At 32.0% G+C, this 27,625-nt stretch overlaps 2 protein-coding genes and 1 non-coding gene across 4 annotated transcripts; 1 reads left to right on the top strand and 2 right to left on the bottom strand.

Annotated features, from left to right (window-relative positions):
* The first annotated feature begins 8,021 nt into the window (after window positions 1-8,021).
* On the top strand, window positions 8,022-8,152 carry LOC126732038 (small nucleolar RNA snoR111). The gene has a single exon (XR_007659224.1). It is a non-coding gene; the product is annotated as a small nucleolar RNA snoR111 (small nucleolar RNA).
* Window positions 8,153-8,827: 675 nt separating this feature from the next.
* Window positions 8,828-11,245, bottom strand: LOC126726996 (probable tyrosine-protein phosphatase DSP4). 2 transcript variants are annotated; one of them, XM_050432440.1, is made up of 5 exons: window positions 10,667-11,240; window positions 10,485-10,578; window positions 9,585-9,642; window positions 9,442-9,485; window positions 8,828-9,367 (listed from the first exon to the last, which is right to left on the bottom strand). In XM_050432440.1, the coding sequence occupies exons 1-5, from the start codon at window positions 10,969-10,971 to the stop codon at window positions 9,179-9,181; spliced, it is 690 nt and encodes a 229-aa protein (XP_050288397.1). In that variant the 5' UTR covers window positions 10,972-11,240; the 3' UTR covers window positions 8,828-9,178. The 2 variants fall into 2 exon arrangements, with proteins under 2 accessions (XP_050288397.1, XP_050288398.1); XM_050432441.1 differs by lacking the exons at window positions 9,442-9,485; window positions 9,585-9,642 and having other exon boundaries at window positions 10,667-11,245.
* A 2,812-nt stretch (window positions 11,246-14,057) lies between these two features.
* LOC126726995 (E3 ubiquitin-protein ligase COP1-like) lies at window positions 14,058-26,100 on the bottom strand. The gene is made up of 13 exons (XM_050432438.1): window positions 25,509-26,100; window positions 22,688-22,765; window positions 22,313-22,468; window positions 21,371-21,718; window positions 19,153-19,310; window positions 18,982-19,047; window positions 18,557-18,635; window positions 17,431-17,586; window positions 17,158-17,256; window positions 15,501-15,605; window positions 15,054-15,233; window positions 14,490-14,600; window positions 14,058-14,409 (listed from the first exon to the last, which is right to left on the bottom strand). The coding sequence occupies exons 1-13, from the start codon at window positions 25,881-25,883 to the stop codon at window positions 14,239-14,241; spliced, it is 2,082 nt and encodes a 693-aa protein (XP_050288395.1). The 5' UTR covers window positions 25,884-26,100; the 3' UTR covers window positions 14,058-14,238.
* Between the last annotated feature and the right edge of the window lie 1,525 nt (window positions 26,101-27,625).

The raw sequence follows: 27,625 nt of genomic DNA, 5'->3' as shown, positions 1-27,625 counted from the left end.
GTACATGTTTTTGGTGTTGCACTCTTTTTTTAACAAATGTGTTAATGTGCTAATTTTCTTTCATAAAAAAATGTGCTAAAAAGAAGGAAGGATTTTGATGAATATTACACAAGACTTCTTGCTGAGATTTCTTAATTGGAAGCAAGGTTTCAAGAGGTAAAGGATCATGCAACTCTCTTATTTTTTAATTATACAAAATTCAATTATTTTTTAGATTTTTAAAAAATAGATATATATTTTTTATCTTATATACAAAGAGAGAGAGATTTCATTAATAATTGTTATACTATTTTTACAATTTGCCATAGTTTTTAAAATATTTTATAATATATATATTTTTTTTTAAATGCCCAACTTGAACTTACATAATATTCATTTTAATTGTTATTCAATTTAATTATATTATCAAAATACCATGTGGCTTCACCAAATTGCAAAATTTTTATTAAATTTTTATATTTTTAAAGAACTAAAAATGAATAGTATACTATCAGGACTCTAATTCATTTTTATCATTAAATTAAATTAGATTAACATTATTTTTTTTATTTGTTAGGATATATTTCTTAAATTAAGGGATAATATTGAACATACAAAAATTTAATTTAGATAATATTTATCATCTAATTAACATTGTTTTATTTGTTAGGATATATTTATTAAATTAGGGGATAATATTTAACATTCAAAAATTTAATTTAGATAATATTTATCATCTAAATTTTCTAAATTTTAATATTATTAAATTAAAATTATTTTATCAGAATATCAAGCTACAAAACTTGATTATTAAGAAATAAGCACAATCCAAATTCTTCAAGAGGTAATTAATATAAATCTATCCCAAGAAATATTATATATCTCCAATAATTTGATAATCTCTATCTATTCTAAAAAAACAGTATATATCTCCATTAATTTGATAATTTTCACATTAATAACATTTAAAATATATATATATATATATATATATCAAAATTCCTTATAGTTATCAACCACGTTCTCTTTCTCTCTCTCTCTTTTTTTTTTAATTTTTTATATGTTACGTTATGTTGAATCAGCTTTTTTTTTTTTTTTTTATTCTATTCATATGACCTTTTTTTAATTCCAATTTTTATGGGATAAAAACAAACACATTGATTAGATATCTTTAATTTCAATTAGATTTAAATGAATTATATTTCAAATGGAACTCCACTAATATATATAACCCTATATATCCTTTTTGAAGTGAAACTTATTTCAATATGTGAATGCATAAATCCTATGACAATGCAGGTATGCATTCTTTTTTCTTTTATTATTATTATTTTCATTTTGTTTATTTTCTTTAGTGCTATTATTGGTTTTTTGTCTTCATGTGATTTTAATTAATGAATTCAAAACAATCGAAAACATTGTCAAGTTTCTAAAGGCTCCTTCTTCATTTTTGTATTTTGTTTTTATTAAATTGATTAGGTTTTGTGTATTGGTTGCCTTTTGTTTAAATTAATTTTCTTAGCTTTGATCTAATTTATATGCTTAGGGTTAGGGTCTTAGAATTAATGAATAAATATGGTTAGAATTAATAGATTAATTTTAACAATTTTCTTATTTGATTTTAATGTTGCATCAAATTATCAAGATGTTCTACATGTGTATTTTTTAATTATCAACTTAAATTTTAATTTATAATATTATCAAGATTATATTAATTTTAGATTTATCAATTGTTTAGTACTTTTTTTTAAATAATTATCAATTTAAAATTCAATTTGGAATTATCAATTTAATTTAGTTTTAGGAAGAAATCTTACCCCTTATTTTAGTGAGATAATTATTTACACTTGATAATTTTTTCTTTTATATATATTGAATCTATTAAAATATATAATTATTTATACATTTATTTTATAAGCTTTTTCATAAAACCGTGCAACGCACGGGCCTATAACTAGTATTCAAGAAAAATAGGGTACAAAGGGAACCGAGGAGATGGGATTGCAAGTTAAGGTCTCCATGATCATACTAGATATTAATGGATGTACCATAGCCAATAGAGAAGCAAATGCCTCTATTTACTTTTTTTTTTTTTTTTAGACGGGAGATGAGCTTTATAGAGCAGCTATATTTTTGAATTTACAACCTCTGAGTCTGAGATATTAGAGGTGAGTATATTGACCCATTATGTGTCATTTTTGAAACTATGTTGTGTTTGTTTTGGGTGTAAAAGAAATATGGAAAATATTTTACACCATCGTTTGTGTTTAGGTTGGTTGGAAAACTCGGTCAAACTAAAAATGAATTATAGTTGATTGTAAAATTTCACCCCCTTAAGTATAAAACCATTTATACTTGTATTTCACTTTCAAACAAATTACACCCATTTTCAGCTTCTACTGAGAGAGAGAGAGAGAGAGAGAGAGAGAGAGAGAGAGAGAGAGAGAGAGAGAGAGAGAGAGAGAGAGAGAGAGAGAGAGAGAGAGAGAGAGAGCACTAACCACTACTCCAGCCCGACTCCACCGCTGTCCATGGTCGGTTCTCTCACCACCGATTAAGATAAACTTTTCCTCCTTCCTCTCTCTTCCTCCCTCTTTCTCCCTCTTCCTCCATCTTTCTCCCTCTTCCTCCAACTTTCTCCCTCTTCCTTACTTTGCCACCATGTCACTCATGATCTAACCTTGCTCTCTCTCCCTCTCTCAGGATTAGTGTCTAGTTTGAGAAAGATTGAATTTTTTTTTTTTCTTTGGTTTACATATTGAGATTTTCTATCATTATATTTATTTTGAATCTGAGAAAATATGCGAGACTAGTATAAAATATTTTATTTGAAGGATTTTCAGGAACACAACCAAACACCTTAAAATATTTTCCTCCAGCATTTTTTGGGATGCAACAAAACATTTGAAAAGATTTTCCTTTCAGAAAAATATTTTCACTTAAAAATATTTTAAACTCCGAAAACATTTTACATTGAGCCAAACATAGCCTATAATTCAACCAATTTTTGCACCATTATCTTCTTGGGATCAATGACCTTTCTAGATCCTAAATTCCCTATTTATCTTCGATATCTTGGAGGTAGAGATGTATCTTTGTATTAAAAAATATATATATTAAAGGAGGATTAATTTGATTTGAAATTTGCTTTTTGGAAATTGGAAGGAAACCATAATATATATTTCTAGGATTGAAATTGATTAATGCAAAGATTAAATGGTTGCCAAGTCTTACGTTCTACCAAAGGCCTTGTAGCTGTATTGACACCTCCCCATGTACAAAGTGCTTGGGAGTCTAGGTGGGAAATGGTTCAAGCTGCGAGATTAGCAGCATATTATAATTATTTCTCAAAAAAATGTCTTACGTTTTTGTTTGAGAGAACACAATAAGGTCATCCTGATACATTAAAGTAGGAAATTGTGGCAGATTGGTGCAATTTTGATTCATTTGAGGATGCCTTCTTAATACTACAGCAAATGTCTGGAAAGGACATCAACTGAAAAGGATGAAGAGGAAAATGAAAGTTCCCTAATGTTGTTGGCAAGCCGGGAATTGATGTCAGATGCTAGAAATATGGATTTACTTAGCCATCTCAAAAATTGGGCTCGATAAATGGGTATGGACTAAGAATTTTATAAATGGGCTTTTGGGCATAAGGAAAAATTTCAAGGGGGATTTTACTATTTTAGTGGAGGATATGAACTTTTTAATAAGAGTTCGGGTCTTTTTTTTTTTTTTTTTTTTTTAAAGAAGAGTTAGGGTTAAGTTAGTAAACCAAAATACTTTATTCATTTATTTTCAAATAAAATTTTATAAAATATATTCTCAAGGATCTTTAGAGATCGAATGGTATTTTTTTTTTAATGAACACATCAAATATTTAAATCTCTCTTTTCACTTACAATATGTTATAAAAAAAAAATGGAATGGAAATTTAATAATTAGAGAAACTGGGTAAGAATTGAATGGCAATATTTTGCGCAAGGAAAATGCATGTTATGCATGCTCCACACGCATGGTTAAAATAAATATTTATATAAAAGGAAATACCATTTTTTTTAAATAAGAGTTAAAAATATATTCTCAAGGATCTTTAGATCGAATGGTTTTTTTTTTTTTAATAAAGACATCAAATATTTAAATCCCTCATTTCACTTACAATATGTTATTAAAAAAAAAATTGAAATGGAATAATTAGAGAAACTGAGTAAGAATTGAATGGCAATATTTTGTGCAGGGAAAATGCATGTTATATATGCATGCTCCACATGCGTGGTTAAAATAAATATCTATATTTTAATATTTATATAAAATGAAATACTTTGATTATTTGTTAGCTTCTTCTAAGATGTAATATATAAACTTTTAAAAGCTCATACTTTTCCCCAATATATTTATCATAATATATATCAAGTTTTTAGAGTTATAAAATAATGCTAAACTATGTTAATTTAAAGTTTAGAACTCATTACTTTTTTAGATAAAGCAATCCACTACACTAAACAATTTATTAATTAAATATATATAATACTTAAATATTTGTAGCGGACTTTCCACGAGCTAATTGGTGTCTCCTGAGTCTTGATTTAGTATTCTCTAGTCTTTTCTTGAAAAAAAATTTCCAAAGCACATGTATTTCGGGGCCAAAAAAAATCAAGTTACATTTTAAACTCTATACTTCAAAGAGAGCTTCAAGGGAGATTTTATTATTTTAGTGGAGGATACGAACTTTTTAATAAGAGTTAGGGTCTTTTTATTTCTTTACTTTTCTTTTTTTAAGAAGAGTTAGGGTTAAGTTAGTAAACCAAAATATTTTATTTATTTATTTTTAAATTAAAAAATATTCTCAAGAATCTTTAGATCAAATTGTATTTTTTTTTTTAATAAAGACATCAAATTTTTAAACTCCTCTTTTCACTTACAATAAGTTATAATAATAAAAAGTTGAAATGGAATGGAAATTTAATAATTAAAGAAATTGGGTAAGAATTGAATGCATATATATATGTATATATATATATATATATATATTGGGTAAATTGCAAAATTAGTCCCTATTCTTTACACAATATCTCAATGTGGTTTTTAACCTTTTAATTGTGTTAATTTGGTCTCTAGCCTTTTTAGTGTTGTGCTAATTTAATCCCTACTGTTATCTTTTGGATGGAAAAAGTTAATATGTCAAATGGAATAATAAAAATGTATTTTTCATTAACCTTTTAATTGTGTTAATTTGGTCTCTAGCCTTTTTAGTGTTGTGCTAATTTAATCCCTACTGTTATCTTTTGGATGGAAAAAGTTAATATGTATGGAAAAAGTTAATATGTCAAATGGAATAATAAAAAAGTATTTTTCATGTAAATGAATTGCCACGTCAGTTAAAAAAACTCAAATTAAAAGTAAGCTCTCTCTCTCTCTCTCTCTCTCTCTCTCTCTCTCTCTCTCTCTCTCTCTCTCTCTCTCTCTCTCTCTCTCTCTCTCTCTCTCTCTCTCTCTCTCTCTCTCTGGTTAATCACCATTGTTGCAACAAAAGTGGGAAAGTGGTTGATATTGATTGAGCATCCTTTATTACGATACTTAATTAATGTCATATCAAACTCAAATTTTTCCATTGACTTGGCACCTATAATTTAGATTTATCAGCTCAAGGTTTCCACGAGCTTGTATATGTTATCATGGAATTAGCTGGAAAGCCTAATATTGCAAACTATTTCTCAATACTTTGTTTAATTGACCCACAAGGTGCACGGCAAAGGATGACGATTTATTATGGCAATTTGATCAAGATTTTTGAAGGTATCATCAATGAACAAGTACTAAGAACTTTATTAGAGGTTTCTAAGGCAAGAAACAATTTACTTGATTCCTTCCTAAATCTCATTGAAGAAGATAATTTGGAATTAAGCTGCCACGATTTCAAACATATGCTTCTGGTAATTGAGAATTGACAACTTTTTTTTTTTTTTTTTTAATAACTAAGGTGGCAATATAGTAGGCAAATGATATGGCATGAAAAATAAGTTTTTATTATTTTGTTTGACACATAAACTTTTTCCATCCAAAGAGTAACAACAATGACTAAATTGACAAAGCAGTAAAAAGGTTGATGACCAAATTGACACAATTGAAATGTTAGGGACCAAATTGAGATATGGTGTAAAAGATAGGGACCAAAGTGAGATATGGTGTAAATGATAGGGACCAACTTTGTAATTTATTATTATTATTTTTTTTAAGAAACTTGAATGCCAGTATTATGTGCAGAAAAAATGCATGCTATACATGCTCCACATGTGTGGTTAAATTAAATATTTATATTTATATTTTAATATTTATATAAAATGAAATACTTTGATTAGTTGTTAGCTTCTTTTAACGATGTAATATAAACTTTTGAAAGCTCATACTTTTCCACAATATATCATAATATATATTAAGTTTTTTGAGTTATAAAATAATGCTAGACTATATTAATTTATAGTTTGTGGGAGGGAATGATTCAAACACAATCTAAAGCCCGTGGGCTCAGTCCGAGGATGGAAAATGAACAGACCCATCATTTGAAGAGCCCAAGGAATGAATGCACCTTGAGATTGCCTCATTTGACCACTTGCACCAAAAGATAAATCACCATGGAAGACATTAGAGACATGCAAGAAAAGAAGAGAGGAAATATCTGGGGAAGGTAGCCATCACCTCCACATTCAATGCACTGCACCAACTTAGTTGACTGCATTAATGAGGAAAAGACACATGAACAGTAGTTCCATAACTCACAACACTCTTTACCACCTCCAGCAAGGTCTTAATGGGACAAGCATCCCAATTACTACCCATAGACACATAGGTGGAGGGCTCAGATGCATTAGGAGGGACTATATAAGGGAAGGGGCTCTCTTTAAAAAGGGGTTGGAATGATAGAACTTGAACAAGAGGGAAGAGAGTATTAACTTGTATCAAGATTTGATCAAATAATATATGAACATTGCATTCTCAGACAAGCTTGAGGAAGAGTTTATACTTGTTTTGCGCTTCTTTTCATCGTATTAAGAGTCATAACTTCATTGATTTCATACTTGGATCATATAGAGCATTATAGTTGACTTAACAAGTTCACTCTTTTATAAATTAATTGTGTTGGGCCAGAAATACCTAGTACACTATTCTAAGTGGACCTGGGGGCCATTTTTCAGCTCTTACATAGTTTATAACTCATTGTTTTTTAGATAAAGCAATCCAGTGATCCACTACACTAAACAATATTTATTGTGGGTTTCAACTAGCTCAATTGGTAAAGTCTTTGATAGTTAAATAAGAGATTTAATGTATGCATAAATGTACAATATCTTAGATTTTTGTTATTATCTTAGGTGGAGAAATAGTTTTTATTTTTTTATTTTTTTGATAAACAAACTTTGAAATAGTTATGTATACACAAATGTACAATATCTTAGATTTTTCAATTAAATTGAAATACATGATTGCTTTGATAAATGAAATACAATAATTTTATCTTTTAAAAAAATTCAATAATTACAAATTTTCAACAAAGGATGAGAGATTTAAATTTTGAATATCATAAACATACAGATGTTAACTGATTTTTAAAATTTTATCCTTTTCAAGGACATATTAAAACTCAATGTAACTATTTGTTTAAATTTTATTTTATGTTTTAACGTGGAATTAATTTCTTAAAAAAAAAAAAGGTGTGATTTCAATTTTTATTTTTTATTTAAAAAAAAAAAAAAAAAAATCCTACAAACGTGGTAGCGTAAGGGCATTGTCGTAATTGAACAATGACAAGTAGCTAGGGTTGGTAAATAAGGATACGATCTGGAAGCGGAGGCAAAGGTCAGCAGCCACTCTATATATATAAGCTCTCAAAATTATACAACCCTGCCAATCTTCTTTTCTCGCTTCAAAATTCAAATTCGTTTTTAGGGTTAGGGTTTCAAATGGGTCTATTTAATTTTTACAAAGGTTTTTCATTGTTTTCTTGTTCTTAATTTTTGTCGGAATCAAAAGCCTCTGTTCTGTTTTAAAAGAAATGAGAGACAGTTTGTATGTCTCTGCGTTGAGGAGAACACCGAGGTAGAACAAAATCAACGGCCGAGATATCGTTTCAGTCGTCATTTTATGGATTGGCGATCTGATTGTTGCTCGTCCACATTTATTTATTTATAATTTTTTTTTTCTTTTGGTTGAATCTTGAGATTTGAGAATGAATTGCAAAGAGAGCAAATGATGTACAAAAACAGATTTATATTTCTTCACTTTGAACCGATCGGAGAGCTCATATCCGTGCGGAAAGCTGTGGATACTGATGCCCTCTTTGGCAATCTACTTTTCGGTTAACATGAATTTATCTATTTATTTTAAATATGTTTATAAAAGTGCAAAATTTTGTTCTTTTGTTTTGTGTTTGATATTTTGTTGTAATTTCGGCCTTGTGAAATTGTCTTTAAAGAGGCTCTTGATTGGTTTGTAGATGAACCGAGAAGTTTTGACCTGTTTTATGTTCGTTGCCACTTGGGTCCAGTGGCCAGTTGACACGTGTTAAATTGTCCAGTAGAACTGGCCTGGGTCCAGTGGCCAATTGACACGTGGAATGTGTCCAGTAACACTGGACACAAATCCTATTTCCTTTATGTTCATAATTTAATAAGTTCTTGATTACATAAATAAATTTATGCACTGAATAGAGAAAAATTATAGCCATAAAATAAAATATGCATCTTGCGAGGAAGAAAATACACTTCTTTATAGATTTTAGGGTATATTTGAAACATTAGGAGATGGAGAGTGGAATCTAATCTCGGCATATGCATTAGGGACCTTCATAAACTAGTCAAAATCATATTAAAATTCATATAGCTTGTGTCCAATTTGCCTACAAGGGCAGATGCCCAACAAAAACAACTCTTTATAGCTTATGTTGATGAAGCTGCAGGGAAAGGGATGTGTTCACACACAGCGACAGAGATTTGTACATATTATCTTATTTCATTAATAAATTAGGAAACGGAGGTAATTCACAAGATATAAGATAGTTGAGAGAGTTTTTCTCAAAAAAAAAAAAAAAAAAAAGATAGTTGAGAGAGTTCAAAAAGAAAGCTAATTATTTGAAGAACACACAACATGGGGGCCCCTTATGAAACGATTGGGCATTGGACCATGTCTCTTTTGTGCTGCTATGTTAGTGTCTCCTTGAACATGAAAATGATATAGGGGACTGCCTCAAGCTGGAAAGATCAAACAACTCTATGAACCTTTGGTCGGACACTCTGGCCTTAGCAGCAGCAAACCTCTGGTACTCGTCGAAAACTGATGACAGGCACCATCGTTGCAATCTTCTTAAACATCCCACCAAACAACCAGTGCGATGCTGCACAAACCGAATAATAGCACATGAGTTTGAATGAAAAAAACAGAAAATAAAAATCAATCACAATATGATACCTTCCCTCTCTTGCAATGAATCAGGACTGGGTGTTTAGTCACATCTGGCATGGCAGAGCAGATAAAACGTGCATTACCAGAATGTAAAAAGAGCAGGTTATTCTATAATTTGGACATAAAAATTTAAATGTGAATGATTATACCAAGAACAACTCTGAGTGCATTGCGGATTTTTTCCTCAGGAATGTTTACAAAAGGCTCCTGCCATGGTATTAACAAATCACATACTGTGTGTAAGAAAAAGCTTCTATCAATAATTACTAGCTCAAAGGAAGAACCAGCATTACAAACCTCTTAAGGGGATTTATTAGTACATATCAAGCAACTTGCACAAAATTTGGTTACATTAGCAAAAACCCCAAAGCATATTCAATCTTTTCAACAACCTCAATAGATTTCCACAATTTTCAATTCTATGATTTAGTTCATCTAACCAATGAAAAATTCTTCAGTTTCTTTCAAAAAACACTTCAAGCAATGATACCATATTTCATGAAACAAACAAATCAATCATTTTAAAAAAATGAACCTCAAGACTTTTACTTTTCATAACGAAGTCAAGCAATATAACATGCAACCATTTTTAATCAAGTCAAGAAGCCAATAGTTTTTCTCCAATAAAACTTTATGAGGTATATTGGGACCCAAATAACAACTACGAAAGTAGAGATTAGCACGTCATAGTTGCATTTATTATATGAGTAAATAAAGAGGGCAACATCAATCACACCATGAATGATCTTTAACAATTGTGAAATTTTTTACCACTCGTCGATAAATTATACTGTTCCAAATTTTTTTTATAAATCCTTTAAAGTAATGCCTGGTTAATAAATACCATTTTTTGGTCAACAAAATAGCGTGCCAGTCACTACCTTACTAATATCATTATTAATTCATTATTATAAATTATATTATAACTAAACAAGTAACTAACACTAAAAAAAAAACTAAACTTAAAATTTAGCTAATTAAAATTTAAACAGAAAATTAGAGTCAACGATATCACAAACACAAAGTAAAACAACTATGAAAAACCGAACCTTGCAACCATCGATTTCGAACGTGAACAGCTCAATCTTATTATCTTTCAAGAATTTCTTGCTCACTTCAGGATACGGCTCCGTACACAAAGATCTAATCAAAATCAAATCAAATCTTAGCAAACAATTCAAAAAAAAAAAAAAAAAAATTCACGAAACGTTTTTTTTTTACTTTTACTTACATAACGGAACGGAGGCCTAGGGATTTCAAGAAGCCGAAATTAGCGTCATCGGGGAAACCGGACCGGAAGATGCCATAATCGACCATCGAGAAATTCAGCGGCGGAATCAGCAGTTCCAATCCGTCTCCGTCGGAATCATCGTCTCCGGTCAACGGAGGAGTCCTAGGAGAAGGAGGCGCCGGAGCGTGAGAGTTACAGACGGCGGGGCCGGATGAAAACATCATCGACGACGGCGGCGGCGGCTCGATCATCACGTGGCGCGCTTCTCCTTCTCCTCCTCCTCCTCCCAAGCTCTCAATCACCATTGATTTCGCGCCAAAAATTTTGAAAGAGAGAGAGAGAGAGAAAAAAAAAAAAAAAAGTACTGTAAAGTAAGGGAATCTGAGAGGAGTTTTTAGTATATACAAGAGAGAATCGTGGGATATGGAATAATTTGGGATCTGTGTGTTTCTTTCTTTTATCTTCGCAGAAATGATGGGTTTGTTGAGATTTAGTATTTATAAGCAAATTGAAACGTGGAGAGTAAGGAAAGTTCGAGTGGGGTTTCTCGTGAGGAAGGAGACTAAGCTGGCAGTTATACTTGGGGGAAGTAAATGAAAAATGAAAAAAAAAATTACCAATGAAAATAAGACAATTGTGTGTTTTTGATTGGGTTTGAGGTTTGACTGGGAATTTGGTGCCAAAAATGTCAAACTCAATTTGTTAGGAATTCGAAAGTTGGGAAAACACTTTGTGCCCTTTGATTGCTTCGGTTGATTTTACATTTGCATGAGAGGAGAGGGATACACATAGGATGATTAAGATGTTGTACTTTGTTTTTTTTTTTGGTTGAGGTTGTTTGCTTGTTTGCGTCGGTTGATTTTTATATGTTCACGCGTCAAATATACGACAAAAAAGTATACATAGATGTTTTGTAAAATATGTAAGATATTAAAATTCTGTTCTTACCAGTAGTTATTACTAATTATTAAAGAATTTTATGGAGTGAGTAATCGAGAAGAAGTGTCAATCAAAATCTTTCTAAGATTTTTTTTGAGTTAATCCAAAGTTTAATTTATTCAAAAGTTAAAGTGAAACTGATAATTCTTTTGAAAATGATATTTTTTTATTTTAAGATAAATAAATAAGATCTTTTTCCAACATTTGGGGAGATTCGTTGATCTATATTTTTCAAATTTGTGAGGTAACAATTTTATGGTAGTTCTTCTTTAGAGGGGGAGATTTTTGAATTACATAGATCTCACAAATTGTACTTCTAAACCCAGCAAATTGATATAAAGAACCCCAAGTTTATGTATACAATAATACCCTACCATGTTTTTATTTACCAGTGTTTTCTTTTTTTTTTGTGTGTGTGTGTGTATGGACCAATTGAGTTTTCTTGGGAGCATTAAGAGGCAGAAGCGTGATGATTCATGTTTCTCATTTTGGCAGTATTCTGTCACTAGGAAGCACTAGCAACGTGCCTCTTATTTGGCAGTATTCTATTGTATTCACTAGGAGGCACAAGCACCATGCCTCATAGTTTGGCTGTATTTTTAAGTCAAGACGTGTCACAGACTCACAGATCCACAATATGCTTTTATTATGCTTTACGTGTACAATGACTTTGTTGTTATTGTTGTAAGAATCTGGTGTCACGCATAATGTGAACTTTCTAAAAGGCTATGTTCTATCTTATTCAATTATTGGGGGAGGCTAAGGATACGTTATTTGACTCTCTCTGTCGAAAATCTAATATCTATTATTATTATTATTATTTTTTGGATCAAGGTGGTGCTAGAAATTTTTGCTTGGGGACCAAGTTGTGGCACTAATATATTTATCAAGGTAACTCCCCACACATATATACACACTCTTTTTTATTATATATACATATATATATATATACACACACATTTTTTTTATTTGATTTGTTATATATATATACACACCCAACAAAAAAAAAAAAAAAAAAAAGCTTAGTATTTTCGATCAAACTTATGTGTGATGGCGATCATTCATTCATAAAATTAATTTTTACCATTTTCATAATAAAATTCTTAAAAAGTTTCATTTTCAATACAAATTATCAAATTTTATACTAAAGTAAATAAAAAAAAAAATCTTTTAACTGAACTAATGAAATTTTTAAAAACATGAATGGTCCAAAACTTAGAGGAATAAGTTAAGCTCTGAACATATTTGAAGTTATTTTACTCTAACTCAGTATGTGGCAATTAAAGAGACATTTTGTGTCTATTTGGGAACAACTTATTTAGATTTTTGCTGAAAGTGTGTAAGAGTATACTTGAATCTTGAAAAAAATTTGAAAAAGTTGGAAAATGTGAGGTTTTAAAAAGCTGTACATAATTTAAAAGCTAAAATCTGAGTTTATAAGTTGATGCCAAACATAACCTTCTTGTGTAGTTTTAGTGACAATTTTTTTTTTTAATCAATCAGTAACTTTATCAAACATGTTTGGTACCAAACTTTATCAAATATTTAACAGATATAAAAACACATTTTATAATAAAATGTAGAATTGTGAAAAATAAAGTTATATTTCTATAACTATTAAACCAACTATTTTTTTAAGAGCATCATTGGATTAATTCAAATATTTGGAAAGGCCAACTCTTTTTTTGTAGACCAAATTTTGAAAACATTAAAATAATTATATATATTAAAAAAATCAAAATGGGGGGGGGGGGGGGGTCTACATAGTTCCACCCCAATTTGGGATACACATGATCTGCCTACAAATTGTTATTCACGCAGAAGAGTGAAGAGGTTTTAAACACATGTGATTGGGTGCTGCTCAAGCTCAGCAATGATGTGTTAAATGTGTGAAACTTTCTCCTATAGACTTGAACCTCGACATTTTTTTTTCCTTAATTTGAGATAGAAATCATACTTTAACCTAATTTAAGTGTAAATATATGTAAAACTCTCTCCTGTAGACTTAAATTCTGACCCTTACTCCCCTCATGTCACAAAAACTTAACATATACTTAACATATACTTGTGAAGTGAGCCAGTGACCAACTGACCGTTATATTAAGGGTATGCAGGGAATTTTCTGATCCCATTTGTTAATTTTCAATGTAAAGCATGTTATTGGACCCATGGCATGGGCGGTGGGCCGAATACTAGATTTTTCAATTAGCATTGGTCATAATAGGGCAACTCTAAATGGACCTAAATTTGATACCTTTTTTTTTTGGGTGCTAAATCTGATACTTAGCTGTGATTACTTTATGTTAGAACTTCGATTTTGTATAAATCATTTCATGTTTTAACCTGATGCTCTCTTGGTCCAAAAGATTACCTGAAGTGTCTGCTCATCAGGGAGAACATAGGAAAAAAAAGTTATAAATCGTAAATGATCTGCAATTGCTCAGAGAAGTAATGACATACAAGTTTTTCTTTGACTTTTCGGCACAATAAATGGGTTTTAAACTTCAAGAATGGGGCCGTCAATCTAACCTGCCCACTGCACAATCAATACTATATACAAGATTAATACCTAGAGGATAGATTGAATTCTATACAATGAAGATTTCAAAAAAGATAAAGGTGTTTTTTATTCCTCATGCTGCAAGAACAAGGACTTTAATTGTTCCTTGGCTATTTGCAGTCAACATTGTTGGGCTATCACTCTTCCAACAAACAGCACTAATGAAGTATGATCCCATATCATCATCATTATCATCTATTTCTGAAGAACCAAATCTATGCCACGCCATAGGTTTGGAGATAGCCTGCAAGTAACAATCAAAATTGAGTTACTTCAAGATTGAGTTCATAACATATATGTTCTTTAGATGGATTGTTTCCTAACCTTGTGATAAACAAACACGTCATTTGTCTCACTGCCACAAGCTATGAATTCGCTATTAACTGTGAGACCCACAAAATTCTTCTCATTCATGTGGCCTCTATATGTGCGCGGCTGTGAAAAAAGAAAAACAATTTGTAAACTCGTAATTCTCGTAATTAGTTTGGACTGTGGATATCATTGAGATAGAAAAACAGGGGTTTTTTTTTTCGAGAGAAGTAGAAAGTGTCATGAACAGAGCCATATCAATTTAAATCTAATGCAGTCACAGCCCCATTAAAGCTACCATGAACAATTATGACTAAAAAAAATATAATTTCCTATTTTCTGCAATCCCCTACAGACTATTGCTCTGGCTGCAACAACTACTTGTGTCTAGATTATCTCCAAATATTGTTAATTTCAACAGTCTCAAAATTTAATTTGACAATGTGAATTATTAATGAAGCATTAATAAAGAGACTGAGATTATGAAATTAAATGAAAAAAACAAGAGTGCGCATACTTGGGAGCTCAAAATGGACATTTAAAACCTGAACAATAACTAATAGTGTCCTGAGAACTTACTGGCAAATTTTCCTGTACATCCCACACGCGCAATGTGCTATCAGTAGATGCAGAAGCAAGCTCATTGCTAGACAGGAATTTTACATATGAAACAGCTTTTTTATGCCCACTAAACACGTGCAGTGGCTGGCTGATATTTCTCAAGTCATAATAGTGAATGTGATGATCTGCAGAACCCACCTGCATAACTCCCAAGTATTAGAGGTTATATTTGGATTTAATCCAGCTAGGTTGCCAAATCTGATCTATGAGTTCTACTGATTTGAATTTCAATCAAATGTGAGTCGGGAAGGCATTATAAAAAACCACTGTTCTTTCAACAGTCATTTAAATAAAAGAAAAAGAATAAAAGGTGAAATATTAGCAACAACAATTTGAAGAAATTTGTATCTAGATAAAAAAAATGTAAAAAAAAGAAGAAAGCAGAAAAGTTTGAGGGAAACATACTGCCACATAAATGCTTGACCCAGGATTATACTTAACAGAACAAATATTCGCTTTCGTGTCGATGTTAAGAACACTTGCTTCTTGCTGTGTGCACCAAATTTTGACCTGTATAATACCATATTAAATGAATTCAAGCTGAGGCTACTTTTTAAGCATAACACCAAAATAAGCCCACATCAATATTTTATGAGTTCAAAGAAATAATAATCCAACTTGAGAGCTGGCACTTCCAAATGGACATGGCTAAATGACTAATGTGAAAATGCAGCTAGCTCATCTTCTTATTAAGGACCCTAAAACGGATAATAGTGTTTCTGTGTATTAGTTTGCATGAAACAGAAGAAAACATTTTTCACAGGAACATAATTGGCTTGGCATACAGATTTGATGCATTTATCTTGCCACAATGATGTTAAAAGCGCACCTAAAGCTCAAAGCTTGAAGCCCCAAGGTCTGAGCACTTCGCTTGGCAAAAACAAAACCTCATTTAATGAAGCATACTTTAGGCATGCTTTTTGGTGCATTTTGAAGAAGCACGAAGCACACTTAGGTGTGCTTTTTTATTTTATTGCTAAAAAAGATACGAATCATTAAAATTAATTGCTTGATCTTGAAAGAAATAACATGAACCATAATTTACTATACAACCACCATTCTTAGGGTGGTGTATTACATAAACAGTTTTTTAAATTACATGTCAAAAGACACAAACAAGATTAATTTACCATTCTTGTGCTTTTTGGTCTCTGATTTTTAGATGTATTTTGATTGAACCATATACATCATTTGATCATAACTATCATGGTTATATATTATAAAGCATAAGAGAATTATATAAAATGTTATGTTTAAACTTTCTACATCTAGATTATATTATTATCCATTGATAATTGTTTTCAATTAACTATATAAATAGTTTAAGAATTGAAATAAAATAAGTAAAATTTGAACTTTCAAACATCATACAATTGCACTTGCCTAATAGGAAATATATACAAATTTTGAGTTTGATATTTCTTTTTCCTACTATATGTTATGAATATTTCTATTAAAAGTTATTAAATTTTATATTTGAAAAATGTGTATTTCACTTCAATCAGGAGCATATAAATAGACCATCTTGGCAATGTCATGGCCAAGCATTGGACTCTTTCCATGAAGATAATGCAAGTGGATTGACTAAATTCTAATCTAAAAGGAAGTTGTGACCATATTATATGATGCATGTACACAGATCAAGTTGTAGGAGAATTTTATTTGTTGGGATAACTGAGATCATATGTTGGAACAATTCAGTCCATCAGTATCAACACTGCTTCCCCCTACACGCCCCCAACCCCCCCCAAAAAAAAAAAAAAAAAAAATCTCTGTAACGTCCTTTGTCCTTGATTGAATAATAGGCTATTTGAACTCAAGAAACCTCCCAGACTTCCTTGAATATATTAATAATATTTGATTCTGACAGTCCACACATTTAACATGGCACACCTATAACTCATCAATTATCAAATTTATATCTCTATTTCATCTATGCTACCTTGAATATGGCACACCTATAACTCATCAATTATCAAATCTCTCTCTTTATCTAAAACACATATTACTATACAGCTCACCAAGTAGCACAATATACTCCAAATTATCCATTTTGAAGTACCTTGCAGTCATCACTGCCTGAGACAAGCATTGAGGGATCAGTGCGTGAAAAATCAACACTCCAAGCTCGTTTTTCATGCTCCTCATACTCCATCACACTCTGGAAGGAAAATATTCATGTTAAAGAAAAGGTCTACAACTAGAAGCTTGGAATGATGACCCAAATTATATGATGCATGTACACAGATCAAGTTGTAGGAGCATTTTATTTGTTGGGATAACTGAGATCATATGTTACATAGTGACTAAATGAGAAAAGGAGAAGCATTACTACCTGTCGAGTGGTTACGTCCCAAACAGTCACTATCCCATCATAATCACTACTAGCAATATGGTTTTTAGTGTACTTATTCCAGCTCAGGCAACTCAGCTTGGATCGCGTGGGCATCTCTACAATAGGGCAGTGGACATCTGCTGGTTCATTCACCACCTAGAAGCAATCACAAAGGCAATAGTAAATCAACCAAATAAATATAAAAATACAATTTGTGCAAATTAAGGAATTTTTTTGGGGGTGTAAACAGCAGCTCACAGTGCCTATTTGAAGAAGCCTAAATCAAGAATGTTAAGCTTAGGTAGTTGGATAGTCACAACAGTAATAAATGCTGAAAATTCCCAACATGAATGGTAGTGATTTTTTTATCAATCATATTAGAAAAATAAATGATCTACCAAGAAAAGATAAATAAACAAAATACTGCTGTATCCATTTCATATTAAAATGTATGTTTTTATATTGGTAAAACACTAAAACCCATGACCTCACCCTTCACCTTGCACACCTTGCATTACAAGGAGAGGAGGTGCCACTTATGATAATTAAGGAGCTTGTTTTTGAGGTGTACTCATCAGCTCAAAGTGCCTAACTCCCTATTCGAAGAAGCCTAAATCAAGAGTGTTAAGCTTAAGCAATTAGATGATCGCAACAGTAATCAATAATTAATATTCCCAAGATGAATGGTAGTGACTATTTGATCAATCCAAATAGAAAAATAAATGATCTCCCCAGCAAGATAAATAAACAACATACTGCTGTATCAATTTACATAATTTTTTTTATTGCTAAAACCCACAACCTCACCCTTCACCTTGCTTTACAAGGAGAGGAGATGCCATTTGAGCTAGAGCTCAATGGCTTTATAGAACGTAAGAAAGCAACAAAAACATGATAGTAGAAAGTTGAGATCAACTAGGCCAATGTATTTAAGAATGTTAATAAAAATATGTAAAAGAAATGGCATGCAAGACTGTTTTCCATATTCCTTCCTAGAGAGCTGTCTGAAAGAAACAACAGGCCTAAATGGCATGGAAGACTGTTTTCCATATTACTTCCTAGAGTGCTGTTTGAAAGAAACAACAGACCTATCATACACACCCAAAATAAAATGTCCAACACTTACTGAGGAAAACTCAAAAACCTTGATGCGCCTTGAAACACCAGCAGTAGCAAACAACTCATCATCACGATCAAATTCTATACTGCAACAAATATGGTGGGGATTTGAAATTCAATAATTAAAAGTGTTAAGAGACGCTAAATAACAAGAACTTGGTTGCATTGCATTGCATTGCATTGACAGCTAGAAATTCCAGAACTCAGTTTGCTTGTTTTGTAGTTTTTGCATGATTTGGTAGGTCATTTAAATTTCCATTTACAAATGACTATGGCCATGAAAACTTCATGTTTAAATACGTCAAAGTAATATAAATATAATTAATGGTTATAGTTTACAAACCTCAGATGATAAAGAAGAATCACTCTGAGCAGATTTTCTGACCCTAGGGTTTGAATGAAAGTGTACAATATATAAGGCATTCAACTTACCTTGACACAATATTGGCAGCATGAAAAAGGTCACCATGCCTAAGTTCAGCAATGACCCTTAATCGACTATATCAAGCAACAAACAAGTGATATAAGCAACTAAAGAAAATAATGTTTCCCAACAAGGAAATGAATACAAAAACTAAAATCAATGCCACAAAATGTTGGTACCTGTATCGTGTAAAGGTGGACAGCACAGACTGAAAATCATCAAGAGAAGGATTATAACCTTCTCTACTTAAGGTATTTGGGTCCCTTTCTTCCTGCTTGTCTGATTGTCCGTTCCAAATTCGCCGCTTTTGCAAATAACACTCTTGTAGCTCATTGAACTGTTGCAAGAGAGGGTAGAAAGAGTAAATTACATGCATAAAATTAAATCTAAACCATCATAGTAATATTGAAGTCACTAGGCCATTCATCTAAAGTACAGATCAATTTACACAAATTCTCAAGGCAACATCTGCCAACTTCTAAGCAGTCTTAGTCTCAGTAGTAGTTATTCAAGAAGCATAAGTACGGGTATGATACAATACGGGATATGGTGATATAGCAATTTGTGAAATATTAGGATATGATATGGTGGGAATACATGTATTAACTAATTATTAAATTTTATTTTTATTTTTATATATTGCTAAGCGTTTATTTTTAATAAATTGTTAAGAATGTATCAATTTAAGAATAATAACGGATAATAAAGTGAATCCATGGCCATTAAATGATGTTTAGTGCGCATTTGGCATGGCTTAAAAAGGCAACTTTTTTTTTTTTACTATTTAGCTTATTTTTGTTACTATTCATAGATCCCATTGCACTTTTTTGTACTATTCATGGGTCCCACTGTACTATTTTAACTACCTTTTAGCTTTATCTACAATATTTTTAGCAAAAAACTTTCAGTTTCAGCTAAATAAGTTGTTCTCAAACAAACACTTAGAATACAAACCATGATCCAAAAGAGTAAAGAGTAAATAAAAGATAACTAAATAAGTGTTCAACATTGAAACTAATATATAAAAAATAAAAATCCTCATAAGTTTGGGTATTTCTCACTATCCATATCCAGGCCGTATCCCGGACGTATCAACACTTAAAAAAAATAATAAACTAAAAAAGTAAAAATGCTGGGACACATGCAGAGATATCCCAAAAGTATTGGGTACAGATATGGGTACTTGAGCAAAATCGAGTATCCATGCATCCTATTCTTAGAAGGTATAATTAGGGTGTTCGGCCAACAGAATGTATCAATAAAGCAGCTTAAGGGACTTTCCCTCCGAAAGAACAGAAAGCCTACATCTGGCATCAAAATTCAATAGAATATAATAAATTAATAATCCAAATCTTGTCTAATGGACCACAGCCACTACACTGTCAGACAATGGCGGCTCCAAGAATATTTTCTAACAGGTTATTCAAATTCATGTTGAAGAGGTTGACAATGACCTTTTTGTAAATAATATTTTCTTATTTCATCTTGATCATTAGGATGATAAGATAAAATATTTTCTCATAACACATGATTTGAAGGAAGATTTTTTAAGCCAACACAAGTTTTCTTAAGAGATGAATCTTAGATAGGAGATAAATCTTGTGGTATGAGTGATTTCCTTATCTAAATATTAACCATAGTATTAGTAAGAGAAAATAGGATAAATTATAAGTTCATTGATCATATTGTTTCTTAGTATAATGATATTAATTATTGTTGGAAACCAAAATTAATTATTACTTAGAATACTATAATTTATTATTTATTAATTTTTGTTTTTATTCTTTTCATATCTTTTATTTAACAATTAAACTCAACTTTGACAACTTATTACCTTTTGTAATTCATTAAGAAGAAATTTGTTATATCTTTAGCATCACTCTATTAAGAATTCAATAAAACAATACAATCATTAAAAAAGGAAAATTGTCTTCACTCCCCGCTATCCCACGCTCCACTTCCACTACATTATACTTAATTGTCTTTTAGTGTTTATACTTTACTGTCCACTTAATTTTATTTACTGAGATTTAAGATCAACAAATTACTCATTTTTGTTGTTGGGCTTGCTAATTTTTTTTTCAGATTTGAGATCAAATTGGTTTGTTATTGGGTTTTTTTCTTTTTGTTTACAAAGGCCAAGATAAAGGTTGGTGTTGAATTGGTTTGTTGTTGGGCTTTTTTTTTTTTTTTGACAGGATGCTGTTGGGCTTATTTTATAATGTTCAAATTTTTATTTTTAAAGTGGTCAAAACAAAAAAATTAAAAAAAATTATATGTAATTTTTTTTCCAATGTGGCGCTGCCACTGCTGTAAGATGCTAAAGGACAGGATAATAGGATAACTCAATTCAATGTACCAATTAGAAGATATAAAAATATCTGTAAGATCACTAACCTGTAAATGGACCCGCCTTTTTCTTGCTACAGCTGGTGCTGATGGAGAAACAGATTGCAAATCTAAACCACTGTAAACATCCTTTCTTTGGAGTGATTGGGAGCTCAGTTGAACCTTTGCATCAGCTATCTTGTCCTGTGATCCCATCTGCCCTTGTAAAGAGTAAGCACTGCAGTTACTGCCACTTCCTTGTTTCTCAGTAAACAAACCCTGCGCTCTTTCTGCTATAGTTTCCTCATTAAGCATCCACAGTTTTACTGAGAATCTCTCTTTTGCCCTGTAAAGTTCTGTTCTAAATCTCTCTACAGCATTTACATCCTCCTTTATAAATTGGAGATCGGCTTGTATCTACACAATAATCAGAAGACCATCAATTTACAAACTAAACATGAACCGAAATTCAACAAATGATACAATGGCAGTCATCTAACAATGAAACAACAAAAATGTTTGACGCCATGTATGCAGCAATTACAACTAAAGGGTCCCCAATCCTCCCGGAAACATGTATAGACTGTAGAATTCTAGTTTATGCATCTTGAATAAACAAGCAATAGTCACTTGTGGGACTGCAGGAAAGAGCAGTTAAGACAATCACAGCACATGGCACTCAGAGGGTTCTTCCCAAGGTTCAGATATTCAAAGTTCCAGATACCTTAGTTTTTTTAAAGAATAAAATAAGCACCTGACTTCTTCAAGCATGCTCCACTTGACTATAATCCAATGCCTCATAAACTCATATACAATAGAACGGATGATTTCTGATATTCAAAGAGGTCTAATCTTTGACTCTATTATTACCCATTAGGTACAATCTGCAAGTGGCAACTCCACATGCCTCTTATGGTTCCACAACCAGATACTCCCACTAGAAAACATTGACATAAAAATAGGAAATAAAATAAAACTAAGGCACAAATAAATAAAATCAAGTGCAAAGACCTCATTAAGCTCTTCAAGCTTCTGTTTCCGCAGGGAATGTAAGAAGTCAAGCAAGATCTGCATGTTTGTCTCAGCTTCTTCTTGCTCCATTTTTCTCTTCTTTTCTGCGAGGAGAGACAGCAGGCCATCTAGCTCCTTAATTGACACCTTGCAGCCCTGTCTAAGATCACAAGAAAAAGTTAATAAAATATAATGAATCAAGCATAATTATGTAGTTAGAATAGATTTTTATAGTGAATGTAAACAGATGTTAGTGATAATGCATCCATTGATACAACTGACAAGTAATTTAATTGACAAACGAAAAAAATAGGTCCCAACCAGTAAGATAAAAAATCTGCAGGCAACGTGGAAAATTTCTATATATTAACTGACCTGTTGTAATCCCTGACGAAGATGTTCAAATGGGGATGCAGATTTTGCTTTCTGACGAGAAGAATTTTTCTTCAATAACTGCAAGGTTCAACATGGATCAGTAAACAAGCAGTACTTTGAATTTATCAATGTCAAAATAGTAAGACACTAATAATGTTCAAACATAAGAGCGAGCAGTCAGATAAGTGAAGCTCAGTTCTACTTCCTACTCAATAATATCCTCTCTCTCTGTTTGCAAAAAATGCATGTCCAAATGCTTTCTGTTATATCACGAGCTCTAAATTTTTTTTGTTAGTTTCTGTTCAAAGTTTTTATTGGCTATGACTTAAAGGCTCTCAAGACAGTGAAAAAAATCACTATCAAAATTTGGGCTATGATATTGTACACCATATAGAGGGTAAAATTTAAGAGCACATACCATAGATATGATAGACAAAAGCATACAATATAATATTTAATGAGATTCTATTAATGGTTAATGAGATTCTGAAATGGTGGTTATCATAAGATGCCAGCCAAATTTTCTAAGATTATGGACAATTATTTGAAGTGATATAATTGAACTAATTCTGTCCTTTCATCTGATGAGAAATATAAAGGAATAAACTATGACAAAATCACTCCAATACCTAAATCAAACTATTAATAAAAAGTGGCATGTAGGAATCAAGCATAATCAATATCATCGGGTGATTTGGGCTAAGGTTTGTGATCCTCTTCCATCTGGAGGTTTGGCTATTAGGAGCTTGAGGCGCTTCAACAAGCATTATTAGGGAAGTGGCTGTGGAGGTTTGGGCTTGAGAGGGATGCGTTATGGAGGAGGGTGATTGAAGTGAAATATGGTCGTGATTTGGGGGGGGGGGGGGGGTGGATAGTGCAGTAGATCTGATGCAATATGGAGGCTTGGCCTACTTTATCAAGTTACTTCCAGTTTGAGGTAGGGGATAGTTCTAGAGTAAAGTTCTGGTAGGATCGATGGTGTGGGGATAATTATCTTGTAATGTGCTTTCTGGAATTATTCAGGATTTGTCATGAGGAGGCTAGTGTGGCAGATCTGATGCAATATACAGACACGGTACTCCATTGGGATGTTAATTTCTTAAGAGCCGTGCAGGATTGGGAATTAGAGTCTTTGTCGAATTTTATGGATATGATCTATGGCGCATCAGTGAAAGGAAGTGGGCAGGATAAATTGTGCTGGAAACCTGAGAAGAACAAGGGATTTACGGTCCGTGGTTATTACAAGGTTCTTGACAATGGTGTCCAATCATTCCCTTGGAAGAGTATATGGATGTCAAAGATTCCTTATAGAGTTACTTTCTTTATTTGGAGAGCAGCATTGGGGAAAATTTTGATGATTGACAATTTACGGAAAGAGAATGTGTGGCTTTTGGATTGGTGTTATATGTGTAAATGCTAGGGAATCAATTGACCATCTTTTACTCCACTATCCTATAGCTAAAAAATTATGGTCCATGGAGTTGGGTTTATTTGGAGTTTGTTAGGCGATGCCGCAGTCCGTTGTTGAGTTGTTAGTGTGTTGGCAGGTCATTTTCGCCATTAACGGAATGGTCATATGTGGTTGGCAGCCCATTGCTCAAAGTGGTGCATATGGAGGGAGAGAAACTATTGGTGTTTTGAGGACACAAAGAGAGTTATGCTTGATCTCAAATTAATTTTCTTTAGAACCTTGTTGGATTGGATGTCAGTTTTGCGCAATCTTTCTATATATTCTTCTTTTGATTTAATAGATTCATGTAATTTGCGTGATTGATTGTATGGTCCCCAGCTGTATACTTCCAGCATACTTGGGAGACTATTTTTGTTATATTAATAATAATATCCTTACTTATAAAAAGAAAGGAATCAAGCATAATCAAACTAACAATTTTAGCTTAAATTTTGATAAGAACAATCACAGCCACATTCTGACGTCAAAATCAAAATTTAAACATATGCAACACGAAAATAAGCATAACAGTTAACGTTAATCCAATTCTAACTGAGCTTTATTTCTCTAAACTTGATCAAATTAACATTTACACCGGAAAGTCTTCAATCAAATGCCAAGAGACTGAACACTATTTCATTCTAAGAAGCATGGACACTTCAAAAGCCCCGGGCGTATCCGTGTCGGACATGCCTAGGACACTTTTGCATGCATTTCTTCATTATATTGGGGAAAAAAATATTTTTTTCTTATTTAAAAAGAATATCTTTTAATTTTAGATATGCTTTTAAAGTTTTTTTTTTTTTTTTTTGGGTGCTCTCGCACAGTGTATCCTAAAGGCTTTAAGGCTTTCAACAAGAGACTAATTACTGTTCGCACCGGATGGATCCATGAAGGTGTAAAGCACTGGCACAATAAAGCTTTTAAAGATTTTGATAGTCATTTATTTTGAAAACTTATAAATAAACATAAAATATGCCTATAAATCAATAAAATATACCTAAAAATATATAATAATTAATTAATTAATTAATCAATTGTAATATCCCAACTTGTCGTGCCCTAATTTTTCAAAATTTTTCTATTTTTAGAATTATGATTAAATGATTAAATTCACAAATTTCACTTTTGGGATGAATTGGTAATTTACCATCCGAGTCCGAGTCCGTGCTTTATAGAATTTGGAATTTTGACCTTAATTGGTTTTGGACTGACATGGAAAATTAAATTATACTTTCTGAATACTTCACACAACTAAATAAAACATAGCAGTTCCAGATCGTCAACAACGAATTCAACAGTTCAGCATTTCGTCATTTCATATATTTTTCCCACACATATTTTCTCAGAAGCCAAACAGAGAGACCATACCTTATCGAGCAGGAAATTAGGGAAGATGTGATTGGAGGTGAGGAAATGAGAGCAACAAGGACAATCGGACTTGTTGGTGAGGTGCGTCACAATGCACATGTAGCAGAAGCTGTGTCCACACGCTGTGAGAAACGCGTCCCTTATGATTTGCATGCATATCGGACACAACATCTCCTTGTCCACCTCATCACCACCACCACCACCTACAACTATCTCCGCCGCTACTTCCGCCGACGGTTCCGGCGGAGGATCCGGTGGCGGTTGAGCTTGTTGCTGTTCCGGTGGTGGTGGCGGCGGTTCGGCGGTGGGATCCAGTGAAGTCTCGGCTTTCACTGAGGGGACAAGTGCGCCCATTGAAGTTGAAGTCTCTTCCATTTTTTTTCCTCTCTCTCTCTAAAAAAAATTTATGATTTTCTCGCTCTAGAAATGAAATGAAATGAAATTCGGTGGATTTGAGTTTTTGGTGTGAGAGTGTGGATTTGGATTTTTTTTTTTTTTTTTTTTTTTGGGGAGGAGTATCGTTCTGGAACAAAAGAAGAAAAGGAATGAGAGTGGAAATGGAAAAGGAATACGTCGAGTCTGTGAAATGACTGACTTATATGAGTGGTGGTTTTAATTTATGCGTGAGAGAGAGAGAGAGAGAGATTTTTGTGAGGGTGGAAACGGCCCACGTTAACGCGGGTGTTTTCCTCTGATTGATTAATTTATTTATTGGTTCAAATTTTTATACGACGCCGTCGTTTGGGTAAAGCGTTCAAACTTCGATCCTTACCAATGAGACTAACTCTCGTCGGCAGTGTTAACCTACTTTCATTAAACCTACAACTACTCTTTTTTTTTAATTTTTAATTTAAACCCCACATTTTTTGTATTGTGACAATCAATCAAAGCATGCTGTCTCGCTCGGCTGCTTTAAATTCTACCTCAACAAGAAATTTGGCACCAAGCTCCTATAGTTTTATGGGACAATTATTAAGCCTTATACTTTTAGTTCTATTAATTGGAACAATCATAATATCTTGTTTGACTCCATTAAATTCTGCCTCAACAATAAATTTGACACCAATACTCATGCAAGAGAAGGGAAAAATAAATTGTACTGACTCATTGTATTATTTTCTCATAGAGAAAGAGAGAAAAACATTACCAAAAAAGGACAATTTCATTAAGAAACTATCATTATTCTCTCTCTCTTTAAAAAGAACATCACAATTGTCTTAAAAAAAAAAAACAATAGGTGAGTTTGGTTCAGCTTTTTGTAAAAGTGCATAATAAAAAAGTGGAGTTTTCAAAAAGTGCATAATGAAAAAGTGCATTTTCAAAAAGCTGAGTGTTTGGTAAAATCTATTAAAAAGTGCTTTTTGAAAAAGTTGAGTGTTTGGCTAGCACTTATAAAAGTGGCAGTTTGAGGGATAAATTACCAAAAATGACAATGTATATATAAGAGCATCTCCAGCAAGTTAGACAAATTTTTGTACTATTTGGACAATCAATAGTGACATTTATCTTTTGCCTACCCATTTTTTTTAATTTTTATTTTGTAATCAAATTTATTCTTTTTTAATATTTATTTATTCTTTTTCTATTCATTCTCAACAATTATATTTTTCAACAAAAAGTGTTACATCCACAATATTTTTTGCAATACTTTCACAAGAATCATAACAAAATCTTATATGGAAAGTTGTTACTAGTTCTAATTTAAACCTATCATTGAAATTATATTTTTACTCATCAATATTGGCTAATTACTTAAAATTTATTGTGAAAATATTGTGGTAATATTTTTAAATTGTGATTTCTAATTCTTTGCCTTTCTTTCATCCATACGTTTTCTTTTCCTTTTTTTTTTTTTTTTTTTTCTCTTGCATTTTGTCCACCACACATGTATACCATTGTCCACATCCTCTCCTTTTTCTTTTTCTTTACTTCCACTTTCCAGAAGCTCCTCATTCTTTTTTTTTTTTTTTTTTTTTTCCTTTACTTCCACTTGATTCCAGAAGCTCTCCGGCTCTCTCATTTTCTTCTCTCTCTCTCTCTCTCTCTTTTTTTCTTTTCCTACTTGATTCCATAAATTCTCTAGCTCTCTCTGTGATACTTGATTCCATAATCTTGCT

This window comes from Quercus robur, chromosome 5 (assembly GCF_932294415.1).
Source record: "Quercus robur chromosome 5, dhQueRobu3.1, whole genome shotgun sequence".
Classification (NCBI taxonomy): domain Eukaryota; kingdom Viridiplantae; phylum Streptophyta; class Magnoliopsida; order Fagales; family Fagaceae; genus Quercus; species Quercus robur.
The sequence above is the reverse complement of the archived record's forward strand: the minus strand, read 5'-3'. Positions and strand labels throughout refer to the sequence as shown.